The following is a 23,721-nucleotide window of genomic DNA, read 5'->3' on the forward strand; positions in this document are numbered from 1 at the left end:
CCTAGTGAATATTTACAATTTAAGTCTTGGTGGCAAGATCATGCCCAAATTACTGCTAATCGTAATCAGGCTCGAAATCTTCCAATTACAATGGAACAATTGTTAGGGATTGGTCCTTGGAGTAATCTTCAAGATCAATTAAGAATGAATGATTTGGCTATTGAACAGATTAGACAATGTTGCTTAACGGCATGGGATAAAATTGAATCTACGGGTCAAATAAATATTTCTTTTCAAAAGATCCTACAAGGCCCTAAGGAACCTTATACTGAATTTCTAGCTCGTTTACAAGAGGCATTAAAACGACAAGTTACTAACTCTGAGGTGTCTGATACTATTTTTCAATTGTTAGCATATGAAAACGCAAACACTGATTGCAAAAAGGCCATAGGATTTTTAAAAGGAAAAGCTAACATAGCCGAATATATTAAAGCCTGTCAGGGAGTGGGGACGGAGTCTTTTAAGGCCTCAATGCTAGCCCAAGCAATGGCTAATTTAAAAGTTAAAGACAAATTTTCAGGAAAATGTTTTAATTGTGGTAAGACAGGACATATTAAAAAACAATGTCGTGCTCTTCCACGAGCCCGACCCTTCTTTCATGGAGCTTCAGCACCTTCTAGTAACAATAATAAACAGCCCAGACTATGTCCAAGATGTAATAAAGGAAATCACTGGGCTAACCAGTGCCGGTCCATCTTTCATAAAGATGGAACCCCCTTGTTGGGAAACTATTCTCGGGGCAAGCTTCCAGCCCCGTCAACCAAGGAAGCTTTCCCCATTCAGAACAAGAGCCAGACTCCCTGGAACTACGCTCTGCACCAGAGTTCGACATCACAGTAGATCTCCCTAGTTTACAGGATTTAATTCTCCTTCCTAGTGAAACTCCTACTTCTATTACAACCAAGTTGGAAAATCCATTGCCATCAGATACAATAGGATTGATAATAGGAAGGGCAGAGCTAACAGAACAAGGAGTTAGAGTTCATACCAGGATATTGGATAATATCGGGGATGATAAAGTACAAGTGATGGTTTCCACTGTGATTCCTTGGAAAATTAAAAAAGGGGATCAGATTGCTCAAATCTTAATTTTACCTAGAGTCCAGAAGAAAAAAGACAGGAATAATTTTAGACAGAAGAGATTCAATACCACAGGAGGGGCAGGAGTGTTTTTATCAGAAAAGGTCCTAGAGGAACGACCCACTTGTCAAGTTATCATAAATGGGAAGTCTTTTAGAGGATTGATTGATACTGGTGCTGATGTTTCAATCATTAGCCATTTACATTGGCCAGACGCCTGGCCTCTTCAGCCAGCTGATATTGAAGTCACTGGGTTAGGAAAAGCAGAGGGTCTCAAAAAGAGTGCCCAATGGTTTAATTGTGAAGGACCAGATGGGCAGCCAGCTAGATTGAAACCTTATGTTGCTCAACTCCCTATCAATCTATGGGGAAGAGATTTATTACAACAGTGGCATGCAGAAATTTACTTACCACCAGTAGATCAATATAGTCATCAAAGCCAAAAAATGTTGCAGAAACAGGGTTACATTCCCGGATTGGGATTAGGAAGACATCATCAGGGGAGAGTGGAACCTATTGAATCTGAGATTAAAATGGACAAATCTGGTTTGGGATATCGGCCTTTTCATTAGCGGCCACTGCTTGTAAAAATAATTATGTTTCTCCTGAACCTATTCGACTGAAATGGACTACAGAAAAACCAGTTTGGGTTGAGCATTGGCCTCTTCAGAAAAAATTAAAGGTTTTAAGTGATCTTGTCCAAGAACAATTAGAGAAGGGCCATATAGAAGAATCAAACCATATCATGAGCAAGCTTGTGAAGCATCCCTTGACTCCAGACCCCAGAAGGAGGATGATGAAGGCTCATCTTCCTCATCTTCCCACTTGAGGTCAGATCAAACATCTAACCAGAGAAGCTGAAAATCTACTAAGAAAAGGAAAACCTCTCACTCCAAATAATTTGGTCCTAGCTCTCTTTACTTTAGTTTCCATCGCAGTGAGTATTCTTCATGAGTAAAACCCATTAAAAACTATTGAAGGTTTAACAAGAGAGTCCATCAGCTTTCTTAGCAAGACTCAGAAGGGCATTGAGAAAACATACAAAGGAACCCAGAAACAATGGAGGGCCAAATAATTCTTAAGGATAAATTCATAGCTCAGCCGGTGCCAGATATATGGAGAAAGCTCCAAAAATTGGCTTTTGGCCCTGATCAGGATCTGGAGCACCTCCTCAGAGTATGTTATAATCGGGGCCAGGAAGAATGAAAGGAGAACAAGAAGAGAGACTGAGAAAAGGCTGAGGCTGTAGTTACGGAGCTACAGGGAGTCAACCTGGGAGTTTCCAAGGTGAGAGGACTAGGGCAGAGACTTATGCCCGGAGTCTGTTTCCTCTGAGGAAAAGAGGGACCCTTTAAATGGGAATGCCCCGAGACTCAGAGATCACTGGAAGAGGGATTGCCCCTGAAGACGAAGGTCTCTGTGGTTGACCCCTCAGGCCCAGGATCAAGACGGATGGAACATTTCCATAATGGCTCCTGTCCTTATCACCACATAGCCCTGGGTGACTCTAAATGTAGGAATACAGAGCCACTTTTCAGTCCTCCTCTCCAATCCTGGGCCCCTCCCTCATGAATCTGCCACATTTATATTTCTGGCAAGCCGGTTACAAAATTCTTTACACAACCTTTGAGTTGTGACTGGGAATCCATTTTCTTTTCTCAATACCTTTCTGATTGTTTCAGAGTCCAACTTCTTTTTTAGAAATTCTTAAAATATGGAAGGTAACTATATACATGTTGCTACAGTTGTCAACATTAGGTATAATATATTACCATACCTAGGTTTAATAGAAGTCAAATGAGACACTGAAACATCAGTTACTAAACAGAAACTAAAGGTCTTTAGAATGATTAACCAATATGATCAGTGCCACCCTGAAATGGTCTCTATAAGAAAAACTTGTTTTTAGAAATTATAAAAGTCAGTCCGTGGTTGCTTTAGAAAAGTAGGATATGAGTGTTTTCAATATAGAAGAAATGAGGAATGGAATTGCATCTTATTAAGGCAGAAGAAAGATAGTCTGTCTTCAGCTGATTGCTCTACTTGGAAAATAAGGGACAGACTAATATGGATACAGAAAGTGATACAAGGTGTGTGACAAGTGGACACTGAGAAGAGAATTTTGAACATGGTGGGGACTGTTTAGAATATATCTGAGTAAGTTAACTTTAAGGTGATGCCATAAATCATACTGTTCTAAAGGACATAAGGTAGCTTTCCATTGCATGCTGACCAAGGCATACAAATGTTTCATAACCAGACAGAAAAATCAGAAGAATCATGAGTTACCTGTGCTATTATAAAATCTAAATGTTGTATTCCTGATTGTTCACAGAATGTGTCTAATTCCTTGCTAGATCTTCATCAGTAGATCCATAAGCTGTCCAATCCTGCTCCAGTTTTTGGAGCTGCCCTATGGAACCAGCTGACCTCCTCCTCCTGGTGAAAATATTTCTTTGAGGTATCCAAAGCAATGTTATCAAAGCCCACTTGACCATTCCATGAGTGGAGACCTAACTGCTTTCCCTAACGACGCCCCTTTTCAGCAGGAAGAAGTTAGAGCGGTCATCGCCCCTTTTCCCACAGTTAGAGTCTCCAACTCAAAGGGGGGAATTAAGGTAGATTTTTAACTCAGGTAGTCAGTTTAGGGATATGGGCTTTGATACATTCTTTGTGGCTATTTATTAACATTTGTAAACTGAGGGTTGCATAGCAAGCCCAACTGCTATAAAGGTTGCAGGTATTGCCCCATGGATCCATCACATTAGAGTGAAGAAGGTTGCATCCGCTGCTGACATGGACACCGGGGAGGCTGTACAGCACCTCGAGAATCTTCATGGCCAAGTTCAAGAGACTCCTTTTGCCATCATCAGAGTGCTAAGCCCTGCTCTGGCCACCCGTGGAAGCTGGTCAGTCTATGCACAGCAGAAGCCCGGGGAGTTCCACGTGAGACTTAAAACTTGAACTCTGAGACTTAACTTGGACTGTGTTCTGTCTAAGCGAATAATTCAAGAAGAAATGAAAAAAGTTTCAAGACCTATATTTGTCTTCCCGCAAAAACAAAAAGGGGGAGATGTTGCAAGACATGTTTCCTTGAAAACTCCATCTTGTCCTTCTTTACTTTATCCCATCTTCTTGTCTTACTTTATCCCATCTTCCTTCTTGGAGAAACAGTCACAGTGCTGGTAAATGACTTAAGTTTAAGAGCAAAGACCTAAAGGCATAAGTGACTTAAGCTTAAGAACTGTTATGTGCCTAGAGGTCAGAGTAAGAGCTTAACCCTTTACCACCTAAGTGGCTTTCTAAACAAACCCTGTATCATCCACCCATAGCCACTCCTCACTTAATCTCAGAATAAAAGCAGTGTGGTTTCTTGAGGCAGCGCTCTTGGTCCCTGAGATCTGGAGTTCCCCGGTGCTCTTGGTCCCTGAGACCTTGAGTCCCACGCTCTTGGTCCCTGAGACCTTGAGTCCCCCGGCTCCCACCTTTACTTAAGATAAATGTCTCTGTGTCTTGTTTTATGTTAACTATTTTTCCTTAAGTTCCACAGCACCCGTTCTTCCCCATCCTGCTGAGCTGGCCCCGGCAGAGTCACACAAATAACCAGAGGTTTCTACCAAGATTCTTCCAAACCAGAGCCCCTTAATCTGGCTCTTCACAGTTGAGCTCTCAGGAGATCCATGAAACCCCTAAAGTTGTCTGATACACATTGTGTTCATACGCATGTGTGTACTTTACTGAGGAGACAGGGTAGAGATTCAATCAGATTCTCAAAAGTGTCCATAAACCAAAGAAACTTAAAACTAAAATCAACACGCGCTATCAAGAAACATATAAACCTACAGGGCTGGGTGTCACCTGTAGTTCATAAAACATTTTTTTTTTTTTTTTGTCTTTTTAGGGCCATACCTGTGGCACATGGAGGTTCCAAGGCTAGGAGTTGAATCAGAGCTGTAGCTGTTGGCCTACGCCATAGCCACCACAACGAGGGATCCGAGCCGCGTCTGCGACCTATGCCATAGCTCACGGCAACGCTGGATCCCTAACCCACTGAGTAAGGCCAGGGATCAAACCTGCGTTCTCATGGATGCTAGTTGGGTTCGCTAACCACTCAACAATGATAGGAACTCCCATAAAACATTTTAATGAATCTTAATATCCTAAATCATTGCATAAAAATTAATTACTTCAGGGTTTTTTCTGATAGCTCTCAGTTTTGGAATGATTTAGGAATTTTCCTCTTTTAAAGCACGTATTTCTTGACACCCAACTCTGTAATTATATTGCAAGTTATCTGCTTTCAAACTTAAAATTTCTTGTCTAAGAAATTACTCAGCCTTCTTAATCTCCCTTATTTATTTTGGCCAAATTCTACTGACTGCTCAGTTTCCAAGCTGGGGCGTGTCCCATTCTAGCATGGGGATGAAGACATGTCTGCATCAGGCATTTGATGCACTGTCAGGTTCCTGAATCACATGGTGTCCAGGCAATCACACAATGATTCAGTTCAAATAAGCTGTTCGCTAGCACCATAGTCTAGGCTGGCGACAGAACCCAAGTCTCCTCACCTCATCTAAGGACCAACACTGGCATAAAACTCAACTCTGCCTCCTCCAGAGAGAAAAAAAAAATTAAGAAAGCCCCTACCTCTACATGTTCATTGAAAATGAAAGAGTGGATTCCCCAGCATCATGCACTCCCTCCCACTCAAGGAGGCTTGAATAGTTAACGTTCCCTCACAAAATGTAAACTCCTTAGGGCCAGGATTTGCACTCCTTCCATTCTTACTCCCAGGGACTGAATCAATGCTGGAAGAACAAAGAGCGGACATATGCTAAATGATAGGTTGGAAGAATGAATTGACTGAATAAAAGAATGAAGGAATGTGTTTATGAAAGCCTCTGAGAACAGAAAGTTGCTTCCCTTCCAAACTCTTCAGCCCTAATGTTTTGTTGTTCCTCTTTTTATTACCCGCTTGACCATGCTATTCTCTGTCCATTAATCATGTATATTTTACAAATTCACTTAAAGCTACCTCTCTTCTCTGAAGTCTTCCCTCAGCTCAGCCTTGTTCCAACTCCCTAGAGTATATACTCAACGGTTTATCCATCAACATACAGTGACCACCTGGTGCTCCATAAAGTCATTAACACAGAAGACACTAAAGAAATATAAGACAAGGCCCCAGGAACTCTCCCTCTAGTTCAAGAGAAACACTCAATCAGGAAATAAGGAAGGAGCTGTGTGAGCTGATGTCTGATCAAGACCCAAAATAAGTGACAGAAACAAGCAAAATATTACAGGTGGTTGAAATTAGGTATATTCCTAATCCTGTCTTCCACTGCTATCCTCACCTCATTTTGCTCCAGTGATAAGAAACAATAATATCTCTCCTTCATGTATAAACACTTATCCTGCCAGGACACTCTCTTTTCATTCTTAATGAATGAATTATTTCCATTCTTCAAAATCCAGTTCAAAGGTCACCCCCCCATCATGCCTTCTGGGTGAAGCCTGGGGCCCTGAAAACCTGTGGTGAGCATTTCATTCCTCTTTCTGGGAAAGAGATCTCAGGGGACCCCTGCATTTTGTTTAGATTATAGTAGCCTTTTCTTCATTTAAAATAAAATACATCAGACTTCCTTCTGTGGCTCAGCAGAAACCAACCTGACTAGTATCCATGAGGACACAGGTTTGACCCCTGGCTCCACTCAGTGGGTTAAGGATCCAGCATTGCCATGAGCTGTGGTGTAGGTCGAAGATGCAGCTCAGATCCTGAGTTGCTGTGGCTGTGGCACAGGCTGGCAGCTGCAGCTCCAATTCGACCCCTAGCCTGGGAACTTCCATATGCTGTAGGTGTGGCCCTAAAAACAAAAGATAATAAAAATAAAATAAAGTACACCATTCAATATTTCTGGAAGAGAGTTTGGCCACACTTACTGAAATTTAAAATATACATATCCTTTAGTACAGTATTTCTAGGAATAATAGTTACGGAAATATTCCCATAGGTGTGAAAAAATCTTATAAGGACGTTCTTTCTACCATTTTTATAATTACAAAATAAAATGGAAATGGATTAATGTCCATCAAAAGAAAATGTAATATAATGTAGCCATTAAATAAATGAAATAAATTTATATATACTGACATATAAGTCTGCCCATTATTTGTTAGATAAACAAAGTAAATTTCAGAGCAATATACAGAGGCCTCATTTTTTTAACATAAACTGTTATATTTTGATATTCAGTTTATATGTTCATGTATACATGATAAAAACAGGTACATAGATGGAGGTGAAAAAGAATCATAATTTTTCCATTGTCTTCACTTTTTAATTAGTCATGCCCTCCTGAAATACCCTCTATTCAAATGGCAGACATTGGGTAATATGATGTCTGCAGCTAATAACTCACCTAATGAAATGTTGGGAAATGAAAAAAACCAAATGATTTCATAGACAGCTAAGTTCTGATTGGTCTTTCAGTTGCCAGCCTTCTGAAGTTGAGTTTAAATTCCTCCTACAAACTCATAGCTCATCAAAGGGTAAAAGTTTTCACCATAGAAACTAGAAAAATCAACTGGACTTTGACTATTGTTTCATCTGCACATTTTGCCTAGTGGATAGAAAGGTGATATTATTTGACCACATTTCAAATAAACATTCTTTTTTTTTTTTTTTTTAAGTATTGCCTTGTCTCAAAAAGAAAAAAAAATAGAGTGAAAGAATAATACTATTTTTTTTGTTTTAGGTAGCAATTTGAACATGAAGACTACAATTCTACTGTTTTGTCTCCTAGGATCAACTCTGTCATTACCAGTAAGTGCAATATGTTTATTTTATGAACCAACCATCTGTAGCTTCATCGCTAATTATAGACCTCTCTCCTTGCCCTCTGTCAAAACTGCTATGTCTGTGACCCACTCCCTTGGTTTTCTGCTTTTATTTTCTAATTTGAAAGATGATAAACTAATGAAGTGTTAGCGCATATTTCAATGTTCTTACATGTTTTAAATGTATCCATTCTATCATGGCACAATTTCAATTATTTTTGGCCAAGCAATAGGGTAGAAATTAGGAGGAAAAGGAATGTCATAGATTATGTCTGCTCAAAGTGAATAATTATTTTACTTTCCAAAAATAATTTAAAATTTCCTTGACAAAAAGAATTTAAAATTTCCTTGCCAACTAATTAATTATTTTCTCATGATGCAAGAGGTAAACTATATGTTCTGATTTTTCTAATTGGAAGTGCAAAATATCTAGACTGTGTGATATTTAAAAGTCTACCAAATTGTGCAATAGTAAAGGAATAGCACAAAGCAGTCAAAAATATGACTTAGAACATTTCATCACAAAATATGTTCACATGTAACAGGTTTTTGAAAGAAAGGAGCACTGGTATTCAAACACATGCTCCAACTGCCCTCCAGTATTTTATAGACACGGATGTAGGTAGTAGATCTCTAATAGATATGGGTAGATCTCTAAGTGAATTTCACTTTGTTTGAGCTGCTTGAGATTGGACAATGAAAAAAAATTAGAAGATATTTACCATGATATCAGAACAAAAGGAAACCATCCTTAGTTAGGCATTAAGCTCCCTTAACACTTCCTTCCTTATCCATACAATCAACAAATATCTACTGAAAACTCTCTCTATATTCCAGATACTGGGCTAGTTGCTAAAGATACAATGATGAGAAAAAAAAAGACATGACCCTTCCTGGTATTTACAAGGACTATAGATACTAATAAATATTTTAATGTTAAACTATAAATTATAACCATGATTAATTCTATGAAGGAGATGAACAGGATGGTCTTATAGGGATGGAATGGAACAAGACATAAATAACCAACCTCCTTCTTATTTCATTCCAAATATACATTTGTCCCTCTATAAAGAGTTTTTTGAAAAAATAATAATTTTTAAACAAGGTAAATTAGGGAGTTAATTTTTTTTTGTAAATCATGGATTTTGCACTTCACCAAATAAATTTGCCAAAAGTTCTTCTAAGTAAGGTGTCTTGAGTGAATTTAAATTATTTACTATATAATTTGTAAAAACTCAAGATAAATAACACTTTTCAGGAACAGAGCTATCACTCGAGGTGGCCTGAGGGGTAGTGTGCAGGTTAAAGCAAACTGGGAGAACAGCTAGACTCAGAGGTGCAGGGAATGTAGGAAGTGACATTAAAGTGTCTATTAGATGGTTTAGCAGTGATATTGACCAAATGAAAACTCAGGGCACTGGACAAGGGTCTTGTTTTTTTTTTTAATTATTTGTAAATGAATTTATTGAATTGTCATCAAGTCATGTAAAACAAAACTACTTGAAAATGTGAACACTTAAAGCAATTGCTTTCAGTAGATTAAAAGTCTAGGGATAGCATGCACATTAGAGATGGGACAAGTTGCCTGTTCAGAAGAGTGTGGTCAGAACATGGCAGTAGTAGAGTGAACAAGAAGAAATGAGGTAGGACAGAAGGTCAGAGATGCACTGGGGCCTTTTAGGTCATCATCCCTGGTTTTACTTTGAGTGAAAATAGAAGTTAAGGTAAGAGTTGAACAGAGACAGGCACAAACCAGACTGTTGTTTTCAGAGGATCCCTCTGACTGCCATGCTGACGATGGATTGTCTAGGATGAAAACACATTTGCAGAACATTTCTTTTTCTTTTTTTGGCTGCACCTGCGGCATATGGAAGTTCCTAGGCTAGGGATGGAATGGAAGCCACAGCTTACACCACAGCCACAGCAACATGGGATCCAAGTTGTGTCTGTGACCTACAGCACAGCTAATGGCAACACCGTATCCTTAACCCACTGATCGAGGACAGGGATCGAACCAGCCTCCTCCAGATTTTATGTCAAGATCAGATCTTAACCCACTGAGTCACAACAGGAACTCCTGAAGAATTTATACTTACACAATCTTAAAGCTTAAAGAGACCTCTAGGGACAGATAGTGCCAATCTTATTTCTTACAACTCAGGGGAAAAGACCAAAGTGAAGCCAAGAGTCGTAGGCAGCTCCAAGATATATCCAAGCGACCTAAGGGTTGATGCAGTGCTGGGTGGTGGGGGGGATAGTACACCGCCCCTTGGGAATGCAGCCAGGAGCAAAGGCCAGCCAGGGTCAACTTGGCCGGGGAGCTTCCACCTGAAGGCAGATGGAATGCTAGGAGAAGCAAATAGAAGGACTTCTTTCTTCAAGGACTAAGAGCACTTGCAGGGATCCTAATAGGCTCTGCAACTCAACATATCACCTTGAGTAAATCACACTGCTTCTCTGGGCCTCAATTTCCTCATCTATAAAACAAAAACATACAACTAGATCATATGGATTCAAGATTTTTACTCCTAAACTTCAGTTTTTTCTTAATATACTAGGAAAATACCCTGGCCAGGAAGGAGACTGAATTTCCATTATAGGAAGTGACTTGTCAGACACAAAGTAAAAGCAGGAAGCTTCATGAAAATGCAGGAGACATCATGGCAACTTATCTTCAAGCACCAGGAAAAAGCAAATGTATACAGAGCTAAGGTGTGAACTATGTATTTAATGTCCTGAAAAAAGGAACAAGGCAAGTTCAGAAAAGGAATAGGAACCTAGGAACTGTCACAGAAATCCATGTGCCCTATCTCACCCTCTGCTCCCTCGCCACTGCACCTCTCCTGGTTGGGCATTTTTCCACTCTACAGTTCCATCTCCTGTCATGCACAAAATGTTCCAGGGAGTTCAACTGCTCCAAAACACACAGAGGCTAAAGACAGACATTTTTGCATTTGGACCAACTTGTTACCTTCTGGCAATAAATGGATACAAAACCTCAGCAAAACCTCAAACACATCCCTGTCTCTTCAAATATCTGTTATGACAGATGCAGTTCAATCCTGTTTTGGGACTTCCTCCAACAAAGCTGGTTCCAGATCAGGCAACCCTACGAAACCAACAGCAGCCAAATCAGGTAAGAGTCCTACATTAAGGAACCTCTGCAGACCAGCAAAGGAAATATGTTAAGTCTAGTGGATTTTAAACCAAGATTCACCCAAAGCCTTATGACTGAGCAAGAGAGAGAAAAGCTGAGGTTGTTGTTTTTTGTTTTTTGTTTTTTTTTGGCGGGGGGGGAGAAACATACTTTTTTTAAAAGAAACTTTGAGCAGGAAAAACACTGCATGCTCATTCTTCTTCCTTTTGACTGAATTTGACTTAGCAACAAAATCTAGTACACTCTAAAAAGCAATAGCTATATACCTATTGAAAAAGTTTGGTCACCTATGCTCTTGTGATATAAACCTATGTGATTTTTGCTAGAACTAGCAGGGATTAAGAGGTAAACTATAAAAATAATTGCTAGTTTCCTCATGGTTTTCTTAAATTCCACCATTGCTGATGAGCTGATGCACTACTGCAAAATATGTCTTTAAAGCCTATTTAAATATCTTCAGGAGTTCCCGTTGTGGCGCAGTGGTTAATGAATCCAACTAGTATCTATGAGGATGTGGGTTCGATCCCTGGCCTTGCTCAGTGGGTTAAGGATCCGTCATTGCCATGAGCTATGGGGTAGGTCAAAGACACAGCCCGGATCCCAAATTGCTGTGGCTCTGGTGTAGGCCAGCAGCTACAGCTCCAATTAGACCCCTAGCCTGGGAAGCTCCATAACCCGAGGGAGCGGCCCAAGAAATGGCAAAAAGACTAAATAAATAAATAAATAAATAAATAAATATTTTCAGAAATGGCATGTTCACTTGGCTACTATCCCTCCTTCTTCCCACTCCAACTCTTCCTCTGCTCCAAAGGACCTCTCCTTACCTGCATCTAGTATTTGTGAAATAGTACAGCAACACCAAAGTCTAAAGTTCTCTTTTCAGTCTATGCATACTATACAAAACAAAACAGATGCCGACTTCTCTCCTTAAGGAATTTGAAGCTTTTACAATTGAAGGACCTTCTTCAAAAAAGAGTACAAAATGAGATATGTAAAATTAGTTACTAAAGTGAAGCAATGCATGATGAAATAAGAAATAAGAGCAAATTTTTAGCTGATAAATACCTTAAACTTGACTCACTGCTGGTTTGCCTCTGGGGGCCACCGAAGGGGACAATGCTAGGGGGAAGTCTCGAAGCTTCACCGTTATTTACCTTCATGGTAAATCCACCAGTGATGGGAGTATAGGTTACTTGAGGATATCCACCACTGACAGCATGGTAAAACCAGACAACTTCTTGTCTTATATATCAATTTCAATGCCCTGCAGGTCTTCCCTTCCTTAAGTCTAATACCGTTGACACAAATGCTCACACTGGGGTCAGATCTGCAACTGGTAAGTACTCCTTTATATCATTTTTTAATATGCATTGTTAAGTAAATATAATACCTCATGTTGAGTGCATATGTGTGCATGTGTATCCACAAATGTACACATACACACATATTCATTGTAGATAAGTTAAAAGAGAGATGACAGAAAAGTCAAAGGGAGTTGGATGCTATTCAAAACATCTTAGCAAGAGAATCTCTAAAGAAATTAATCTAATTCTCAAGTCTTTACTTCTTTAGTTCTTCTCATCTCTTTTCGAAGCTCCCCTCTCCATTTCTCCATAACATCTTCCTCTCTGCCCCCTACAATATCCACACACCCACACAAACACAATGGCCATTATCATTACCCCCAACAAGAAAAGCAAACAAGAAGGGGTGGAAATATGTACATTATTTTCACAGAGTATCTGTGTAGTTTAATCTGTTCTTTCCTGCTTAGAGTGAATTTTTCCAGTGGTCAGATTTAAATGTGGTACTAGACCATATTCAGACTAGATACTTTACCGTGACCCTCATGGTTTCCAAGGGGTACTTATGAAGGAACTCATTTCTTCATAAGAAAGCTATCAGGAATATTCCAGGGACCATTGCTGTTACAGCCAAATGGGAGAGCAAATGTAAATCACCTAAGTAATCCTCAGGAGAATGGGTTAAATTCCAAAGAAAAACTTAATGTGAGAAACGTTAGTCCTGGACTTTATGGTTGTACTAGTAGACTAAACAAGTCTCTGAACTTCATCTCTATATCTAATTCCAAATGCAGTGAAGTATACCATATATTTGCATAGCAAATTCTCCATTTGAACACACTTTACATTTAGTAAATACAGTTTCATCTCCTGGATGTTCAAATAATAAGATGAAAATCTTTTTTGTTGCCCTACAGCTAAATCCTGCTATAGGGATGGTACCTAGTTCCCAGACCCTCCCTCTGACCCTAGGGGCACTGAACGTACAACAGCAGCTACAACCACAAGTAAGTTCAAGAACCTACTCAGTTTAACACAGGGGAGAATTTTCACTGAAGTGGAAACTAAAAAATGAGGAATGAATTCTTTTCAGGGTTCTTGAAGGTTATACTGGGATAACTTGCAGAGTAATGCCCTACCAAACGTACAGCAGTCTTTGGCAGTTTGATTCTTGTTGAAACCCCATGAAAACATACCCAGAAAACTGAGCATGCTGTCCCACAACCTCTCTAGAATACACAGGTAATCGGTAACAGGAAATGTGACAAGATGAGAAAAACTGAGAAGTAAAAAATATAACGGGTAAAAACTGAGAGACATCATGATTCTTCTCTAGTTTGCTCTGTTTTCCATTAAAAGACTTTCTGGGTGACCAGGATCATTCCAGAGAAAAATTGAGATGGATAAAGTTTATTTTCAGCAAATCTAATCTCCTTTTTGTGCCCTTTTTTCATGCCTCCTTTCAAGTCCCCAAGGATTCTTTAGTTCCTTCTTTCCTCCCATCATTATTTGCTTTCAGGAAAAACCTGAAAGCAAATATATCACATGAAGATATAAGCAGCACACTTAGCACATTACACCTTTCAGAAGTGCCTGCATTTTAACTACAAAGCCTGAATTTTGTCTTCTTGGAAATTCTCTAAATAGTTTAATGGCTCTGGGGAAAGATACAATGATCCCGTTATAGCTAAACTGGATATAGTTAACTTATTCTTCCTAACACATGACTATCATTTCCACATAATGGTCTCATTTTTTGTAGAAGCTTTCTTGCTTATCATATGCATATTAAATGTTAGTTATAGAGAATTTAGAAAATACAGATAAGCAAAAAGAGAAACTAAAATTCACACAGCCTACCAGCCAGAATTAAAAGCTGTTCACACTCTAGGGAATGTCCTTCCCATATTTTTTCTATGCATGTAAGTACACTTTTTAAAAAAAAAATAGGTTCTTACCACATCTAATATTATATAATCTAATTTTTTCACGTAATGCATTTGAATAGTCTTTCCTATATTTTGAATATTCATTTATAACACTTGTTTGTAATGATTTCTTAGTTTTCCATAATATTGCAAAAATGTTTTTTTCCAAAATTTTTGCTTTTATAAACACTATAATGAACATTCTTAAACTCTTTGACCATGTTGATGACTATTTCCTTAAGACCAGTTCTTAGGAATATAATTTGTGGATCCAAAGACATTCAAAAATGTAAGACTTTTCATACACATTCCCAAATAATGATACATGACTAGACCCTAACCATCTTCCTACCACTATGGATACCTCCAGCTTTTAGTAGCAAGCTTGTATTAATTAGTGATTATAATCAAAGCTGAGTTTGACAAAATAATTTTAAGCTGCTCGATTTAAATACATCACATGCAACTAGCACTTTTTTCTGTACCTTCATTTGTCCAAATTAACAACACAAGAAACTCTACACTGCTTCATTTATTCTTTCTCGCAAAATTCTGTAACATAACTAATTGCTACATTTCTTTTTTAAATACTGAGGTGTACATTTGTCTATCAGTCAGTGTTTATTTCTTATAGATATATTAGAGCCTTCACTCAAAGTATTTGCTGCTTATTAATAAAATAATATAATTCTTAATAATAAAAGTGATCCTCTGAAAGACTCAAGAGAGAAGCAAGTAAAATGAGAATCTCTTTACTACCTGACCCTGGTATATCCATCTGCCAATTGCCCAGCTTCGGTTTCAGTTGTTGCCCTGCTCTAAACTTGAAGTCAGACTTAGCATATCTTTATATTCACCAAAGAATGCGTCACTGGAGTCAAAGACATTAGCAGGCACTGATGATGTTACTACAGGTTCAGTAGAGAAGGTCTGACACTGCACACTTCCCATGTGCAATAATATAAATCAATCCCCATTCTTGGTGGGGATTCTTCAAGGTCTCTAGGCTATGCCACCACCAAGGGTCCACATTGCATATGCCTTCTGTAGTACAGCCCCAGTCCCTCCCACCGTATGTCTCCCTATGCAGAGTGGCTTACGTCCTCTGCCAGAAACCTGGGCACCTGTCTACAGCTCTCATTTACCTAAGCAAGGCCAGCATGGGTAAGAGTGAACTCTAGAACCACAAAACTTCCGGCCAAATCCCAGCTCTCTATTTACTACCTATGTGGCCAAGTTACTTAACCCTCTGTGGCTCATTTTCCTCATAATTTAAAATAGGGATTAATTGGAATCTACCGCTTAGAGCTGTTAGAAGGATTAAATGAGTAAATCTACATAAAACACTTAAAACTTTAAAAAGTGCATATCACACAGTCATCACTCCATAAGTATTAGCTATTATTATTTAAAACAATTTCTGAACCAAAAACTAACAATTTTTCTCCTTAATATTACATTGGTGTTACATTACTTATTTTCATTATATTTTTTACTTAGACATCTGTGGTTTCCTCTTTGTATCTTTTTGTTCCTTCCAATTTGCCTCTAAAGAAGAAATTTCAATTTCTTCTCCCAAATCCTGTGTCCCTAACCTTCAATCCACTTTTCCATACTACCCTGAAGAGTAGTTTCTTTTCATCAATAGTCAAGGATCTGACTGATAGTAAGGCTTTTTCTTAAATGTGTATTACTTTTTACTTTTTGGCATTATGGGTATTACTGTACAAATTGTCTTTTGAAATAATAAAGTTAAAAGTCTTTTGATAAGACTCTTCAAATCTTTTAGACTGGTTCGATTGAAAAGTCTCATTTTGATGGCTTTTTGACACTATATGAATTTCTATAGAAATAAAAGTAAACCTTAAAACCCTAGTTCTTTCTGACAAACCCTAAAGTTAGTTCTTAGAGTGCTAGAGCATACCAAAACCTCACCCAAATCTTTTCAATTATAAATTCATAATACTTAAGTAATTATCAGTGACCAACACAGTATTTCTCACTTAGCCCTAAGAACTCTGCCAGAACCAGTGTTGTTGAACAATATCATCTGTAATTTCCTACCATTGCCCTCTATTTTAATAGCAAAGTATCCATGCAACCATTGTGAGACTAAATATATATGCATATGGAAGTTCCCAGGCTAGGGACTGAATCTAAGCCACAGCTGTGACCCACACCACAGCTGTGGCAACACCAGATCCCTAACCCACTATGTCAAGCCTTGGATCGAACCTGCACCTCAGCAGCCACTCAAGATGCTGCAGAGACAACACCATATCCTTAACCCACTGTGCCACAGTGGGAACTCCAAGAAATGCTGATATTTAAAATTTTCCATCACACCATTTCATGGATCTTCTGAGATGCTACAAGGGGAAAAAAAGTATTTTATCATCATGATTATTTGGAATAATTTTAAGTTTGGAGATAGCTTGAGATCAAAATTGGGTTTTGTTCATCTAATTTACTAACTCACCTTTTAATTGTGCTGCTTTGGATTTCTAAATCCCTCTGGGTTTAATCTTCTTTTTATAAAGTGGATGAGTTCCAATTCCCATCCTTCTCTGAGTCTAAATCTATGATCATAGATGATACATTTAACAATTACCTGTTCAACAAATATTGCATACTTTTAAGAAAGTCTCAATATTTATATCTGCGAGAACCTACCTTTTTTAAATAATTTTTTCACTTTTTTCAGATGATACCAGTTATTGTAGCACACCTTGGAGCCCAGGTAAGGTTATTTTGTAATACGATTTTTATTTTAAATCATCTTAGTGTGAAATATTTAATCCTGCCTTAATTTGCCACATAGTTGCCAAGTTTCCTATTTACTTTGCACTTTATGGACACTAATAATAATAAGAACATTTACTGAGCACTTACTATGTGCCAGCCACTGTTCTAAGTACTTTTTAACTTTTGTACTATCTCAACTAATCTTCAAAACAACCTTTTATAGACAATTTTTAACTTCCTATTTGAAGATAGTGACTAGGGATATTTACAGTTATTCAGTTACAATCACATGTTAATAAATATCACAAATTAAGCCACCAGTCAATCCTTTAAATCATGCTGTTAAGAAAAATAAATTAATTAATGGACAGATCTAATAATGATTTGGGGGACTATTGTTTCAAATTTATTTATTAACTATATATCTTTTCCCTAAAAATGAGATACTTTCCTCTTTCCCTGTTTTCCTTTATTAAAAGTAATTCTTGAGATCACTGATAAAATTACAAAGGGCCAAGATCAAATAGGAGTGTTAGATGGCAGCTTTAACTTCTAAAAGCAAAATTGAATTGAAAATTCATATTAACTCTTAATTCCATACCTGGGAACACATTCCAAGGAAGTAATGTGAGATATAGCAGAAGTTTTTTTATAAATATATTCATCAAGGTAATTTTATAGTAGAGAAGAATATTAGGTTCAACTTAAACTTAAAAACTAAAATTATTAAGTAAACTATATAATATAAAAGCAAATATTTTTGACCATTCAAAAGTATATTTGTTAAAACTTGTTGATAACGTGGTTAAATGATTGTGCATAGTATTAACAGAAAAGACACAAACCGTATAAATAACATGACTTCTAGTATGTAAAAAAGTGTTTAAAAAGCATCTTGAAGAAAATATATCAAATTATGCAAGATGAGATTATATTTTTTTCCCTATTGCTTTCAACATTTTCCAAGTTTCCTCCAGAGTGCATTTATTACCTAATAATAGAAAATATGTAATTTTTGAAATGCAAACCTCCCATCACTCAGATAATAAATGTTAGCAGTCCAGCATCATGTGCTGACTTGAGTTTTGTGATACAAGTCAAAAAGGTAGTTTAAATTATTGCTGAAAATAAAAAATATGTATCTTTTTATAATATTTAAAACAATTTTAAGTTTTTAAGTTATGATATGTGTGTATACATCTTGCCTTGAATATATTAAAATCTGTCTAATAACCTGTGTTATTATTTTTCCCTTTAGGGTGCTATCCTAAGCTCAGAGGAATTGGTAAAAAAAAAAATACTTACTAAAATTTCAAATTATCTTCAATGCTGTTTTTCATCCTCACATAGTCTCTATTGACCACAATCCCTAAACCTGGTGCATACTATGATAAACTGAACATTTTTATAGGTGCTCACATTAGGTTATCCTTTGTCCAGCTGGGGATTTCATCATCCTTCTCCAGCTAATCTTCCACTAATTTGACTTAGCATTTGTTTTCCACATATTGATGTCAGATTCAGTTCTATCCAGAAAGTCAACACATTTTTTAAACTTTATATTGATTAAAATCTGATTATTAGGTTATCGAAGTGCATGCAGATTTAGAATAATATGCATATTGATACTTATTGCAGGAAAGATTAATATTTTGACTTGAATGTTTGTAGAAAAATGCATTATTTTTCTAGCATCTTACGGTGATAAGTGAACTCTTCTCTATACATATGAATAACTAGAAAGCTGAACCTAAATAAAATTCATATTACCATTACTAGGCACTTCTATGCCTTTCCCCATAAGTCATTTTTAGAGAAAAATGATTTGAATTAATGTGGTATCTAAATATGACACTGAAGTAAAGAGTTGAGGCAATATCTGAGATGACAGTTTTTTGAATCTTTCTATTAGGAAAAAGGTAGAGACTGTCTGGACTGTCCATAAATAAAATCAAGCAATAGGTTTATTTTGACGAACATGAACATGAACATGAATACCAGTTATTGACCTGATTCTATAAAACCTTAGTAGATCTTTTTACATGTACTGCCTTTAATCCTCACCAAAATACAAAGTAGAGATTTTTAACCTAACTTTATAGAAAAAGAAACTGAAGCTCAGAGAGTTTAAGCAACTTAGGTATCAAGACCAAAAAAGGAGTAGATCCAGATCAAAAACCATTTTTCTATCCACTATACCAGTGGTTTTCAAATTTTTTTGGTGATACCCACAGTAACAGCTATATTTTTCATGCAGCTAACACACACACACACACACACACACACACACACACATATTTTATAAAACAATACTTTACTAGATAGAGTGCACTGGTAATTTATAGTCTATCATTTTTGTCTTAGTTTTGGATACTATCCACCTGTTTATTTCAAATATATGGATGCCAAGACCCCCAGTTTGAAAACTTATGTAGTCTACTCCTGTCTCTCATCCAGTGTAAATCTGATTCTGGTTTTAGTACCTTGTAAATCTAAGGCAATGTTTCCAAACTTCTGCCTTGGATCCTCACAGCAGGACAACTTGGAGTGCCGGTTAAAATATGCTTATTTCTCCTTCCAAGTGGTTCTTATGCAAACTAACAATTGAGAACCATACTCAAGAAAACCGACCTGTATCTTAATTACGAGTTCTCAACCCTTTGAGTTCTGTGAGAATCCCATCAGAACCAGGAGGTCCAAGAGAACTGGTTCCTGCTTTAACTGTCTTCAAAAACCAGCAGATTTCAAATTGTTTCTTCTTGGGATGAACTTTCACAGTAACTTTTTCCCAGGGGAAAAAAGCCAAGCGTGCATAACAACATTCAATACCTGTGTGCAAATCATTAACAGTCCAACATAGAAGAAATGCACTGAGCAACCTCAAGGATGCACCAGTGGCTGAATTGCCAGAGGTATTTCTGAGAAAATACTCCAATGCCTTTAAAAAATGTATTGAAGGAAATTTGAAGGGATGCAAACCATTGCATCCTAATAAATATTGAATAAGGATTGACCAATCTATTTGAATTAATGTTTTCATTAACTTTTAGACTCTTACATTACATTTTTAAAATACAGGCAAAAGAGATGAGAGTTCTCTTGTAGCTCAGCAGTTTAAAGATCTGGCATTGTCACTACGGTGGCTCAGGTTGCTACTGTGGCCCGAGTTAGATCCCTGGTCCCAAAACTTCCACATGTCACAGGTGTGACCAAAAAAAGAAAATAAATGAATAAATGAGAAAAGAGAGACCATGGTTTAGGTCGATAACAGAAATACAGCCCACTGTAATTGTACCTCCAGATACACCTGATACAAACAAAGTAGGCATTATTCCTTTTCTTGCACCTGGCTTGATTCTGGCTTTCCCTTTCTGAGGAAAATGGAGCACAACAAGGAATCCCAGTAATGAAACCAGCATCAGGCTTGGCTCAGGCAAGGAAGGCATTTCCTCTGAGAAATGCTAACCTCTACTGTTTTTTTCTGACTCTACCCTCTTTGTCTGTAAATCCTACCCAAACTTGCTGCCCTCGAAGAAGAAGAAGCTAGTTGACCAGCTTTAAAATGTGTTACTTTGATTTCGTTTTCTGTTTCTGTCCTTTATTCCATTCCAGCCAGCCACCCGGCAAATCTTAACAGGCCTTATCTTCCATACCTTATTCCCCGGAGCCATCCTGCCCCCCAGTCCAGCTAAACCAGATGCCCAAAATGGAATCCATCCTGCAGGACAAGCAGGAGCCAATCCTGCCGTCCAGGGAACCCCACGGGGCCCCTTCCCAACTTCCAGTGGCACAGATGATGATTTTGACGTGACCACCCCTGCTGGACTCCAAAGGGGCACACACGCTACAGAGGAAACCACCACAGGGTCACCAAATGGTAAGTTCTCCAAGCCAGGAAAGTGCCCTTGAGCCATGAAAGTCAAATGCAAAGTGGGAAAGAAGAGTCCTTGTCTTCACAAATGCAGACCCCAATGATGTCAAGAGCCCCTTTACTCACTCACATTTAATTCCAGCAATGTGAGGGAATATTTTTACTGCTACCAACCCCACTGTATCTACCCAGAGATGACACAACATATTTTCCATGTTAGAGCTGGAAATATTTGGAAGAGGACGCTACTCTCCTTTCCCATCCTCCTGCACCTCTCAAACACACACAAGATGAAGTTAATCAATCAGGATACTCTCTTCCACTCACTGATCACAGAGGAGCCTCAGATCCTTCCTAACACAGTTGAACCCACGTGCAATTCCCCTCAGATGGGACCTAAGAAATATTGCAGAAATAAGCTCTTTTATTACCAAGAAACAGATAATCATTCAACCTGTGCAGATGTCCAATGTCAATGTTCCAAATGTCCAAACGGACACCGTAATGATTTGCTTTATATTTTTGCCTCTCAGAAAGAACTTTTGGAAAAAAAAAAAAAGAAAGAACTTTTGATCTCAAGTAAAAATGTTTAAATTCAACATGCTTTTACCTGCATTTTAAAAGTGTTTTATTTTCTTCCAGGAATGCAGTAAGCTGTCTCAAGGTTTTTCAACTAAGCCACCCCAAATGTGGTGATACATGAGAATCTTTTCCATGGATCGTATTATGAAATAGATTTAGACACACTGGAGAGTATCAGGTGAAATTAGTTCTTAGTTTATATAAAACATTTTCTTAAAATTTCAGAAAATACATACTTCGTGAAGAATACTGACTTCTGAGAAAGAATACTGATTAAATGGATAAATTTGTCTTTGAAATATACATTATGTCACCTTGGATATATATATATATTAAAGATACGTATATTAAAAAGTATTTTAAAAGTGACTCTTTTTTCTTCTTTGAGGGTGAAAGAAAGTGGGACCATTTCAGAAACTCCATTACCTCAGGACAGTTAGGTGATATTCTTGTTCTAGACTCTCCGGAGGCAGGTGGTGCTGCAGTCATGAGAGTGGACATGCAGCTTTGTAAGGACAAGCTCTGATTTCCTCACAACCACTTTATGACCACTCTCTTCCATAACAGCTACAAATTTAACTTTCAATAAGAAAATTATTTGAAAATTAAAAGTAAATAACATGTGCATCAAAAATATTATGCATCAGAAGCCAAGAATTATAAATCCTGTTGCCTGTCCTCAAGCTGCTTCTATACTAGTGATTATGGCATTTAGTTTAATTTGGTATGTCTGAGAGTGAGGAATGACATTGATAAAAGGACTCACTAAAGGAGAGACGCTTGCTGTGTACACATAAAAAGTAGAATTTAATCTGATTTAAATTTAAAACCCAGATCACTGCAGTTCATTCAGGGTGGGAGAGAGAGGGAGAGGTTAATACAAACTATAATAGAGCTCCCACGTAGGAAAGACATGGGTATATTTAATAATATTTTCGCTATATTGGGATCAAGCCCATCAGTATGAACAAACCTAAATACATCCACAAAATGTATTCCGCGTTAAGTTTCTCCGAAGGTTAACAATTCACTAGTGGGTCAAGATTTATTAGCCACAATGTTTCAGACTTGCAGATCTGAATAACGTATTATGAATCATCAAGATTTTCATAGCTGAGGGAGAGGACAAGATGGCGGAGGAGTAGGGAGACACGCTCGCCCTCTCCCACAAACACAACAAAAAAAGCACATCTACAGAATAAATGACCCGCACAGAACAGCAACCAATCGCTGGCAGAGGAACCTAAACTCCAATAACGGCAAGAAGTTCGTGACATTACTGGGCAGAACGGGAGAAAAGAGGAGAGTGAGAGAAGGTGAATCCGAGCGGGACAGGCGCTCCCGAAAGGGAACTGCGGAGGCGAAAGGGTTCCCGCACCCTGGAAAGACACCTACCGGGGGAAAGATCAAGCAAACCGGAGGAATCTCCAGATGCAGAGAAGAGTGTAGCAGTAAGTTGGAGTACGGAAAAGCCGATCAAGAACCCAACGGACCATCTGAACTATGGGCACAGTCACCAAAAATTGAGAAGCCTGGGTGGGGGCTGGGCACCGAGACCTCGCCTCCGAAGGTTAGTCCCTGAGAAAGGGCCGGGGGATGCCTGGGTGGGGGCTGGGCACCGAGACCTCAGCTCCAGAGGTTAGTCCCCGGGCTGGGGGGGCGGGGCAGAGTGGAAACTGCTTGGGAGGTCTAGAAACCATTGACGGGGCAGAGACTGCCTGGGAGACTAGAAACCAAAGCTATCGCAGAGGAAGGGAACAATACTCTAGGGGCGGGGAAGTGGAAAGCCGTATCAGAGGGAACCTGGGAGAAGAGCCTGGTCTGCGCCCGTGCTGGGGAGAGGAGAGAAGAAGGGGTGGGTCCCCATAGAATACCCCCCATGCCACAGCAAGCTTGCAGGCCCACTAGCTAGCAGAAAGTTGTGCTTCCCAGTGCATTCCCTCCCCGCACCCCCGCCACCCCCTACGCTCTCGCCGAACCTGGGGCTGCCTGCCATCCAGGAGGGTTGGCCTCAACAACTGCCTGAAGCCTACCACCGCAGGGGCTGTCCCTGCACAGGCCTGCTTGCCCTTTGGAGGGGCTACACTTCCGCAGAGCAGCACCAAACACCACCAGCCCCTGAGAAAAGGCCTGCAGCCCAGAAAAGCTAGAACAAGCCTAGCCAGGCCGTGAATAGATCGGCCTAATTCTCGGACGGTTTTTCTGAGTCGGGTT

At 38.6% G+C, this 23,721-nt stretch overlaps 1 protein-coding gene across 1 annotated transcript; it reads left to right on the forward strand.

Annotated features, from left to right (window-relative positions):
* On the forward strand, nucleotides 6,986–22,653 carry AMTN (amelotin). Its single transcript, XM_021100541.1, has 7 exons — nucleotides 6,986–7,903; nucleotides 10,970–11,056; nucleotides 12,348–12,413; nucleotides 13,299–13,409; nucleotides 17,014–17,049; nucleotides 18,313–18,339; nucleotides 20,643–22,653. Exons 1-7 carry the CDS (start codon nucleotides 7,850–7,852, stop codon nucleotides 20,961–20,963), a joined length of 702 nt encoding a protein of 233 aa, XP_020956200.1. The 5' UTR covers nucleotides 6,986–7,849; the 3' UTR covers nucleotides 20,964–22,653.

Source organism: Sus scrofa, chromosome 8, assembly GCF_000003025.6.
Source record: "Sus scrofa isolate TJ Tabasco breed Duroc chromosome 8, Sscrofa11.1, whole genome shotgun sequence".
Taxonomy (NCBI): Eukaryota; Metazoa; Chordata; class Mammalia; order Artiodactyla; family Suidae; genus Sus; species Sus scrofa.

Bases quoted from the DNA above. Each gene is read 5' to 3' on its own strand.
- AMTN (XM_021100541.1), top strand. From the start codon at position 7,850: ATGAAGACTACAATTCTACTGTTTTGTCTCCTAGGATCAACTCTGTCA. The intron at 13,410-17,013 runs GTTTAACACAGG...CACTTTTTTCAG, and splicing joins TAAGTTCAAGAACCTACTCA to ATGATACCAGTTATTGTAGC. The intron at 18,340-20,642 runs GTAAAAAAAAAA...TTTCGTTTTCTG, and splicing joins TCCTAAGCTCAGAGGAATTG to TTTCTGTCCTTTATTCCATT.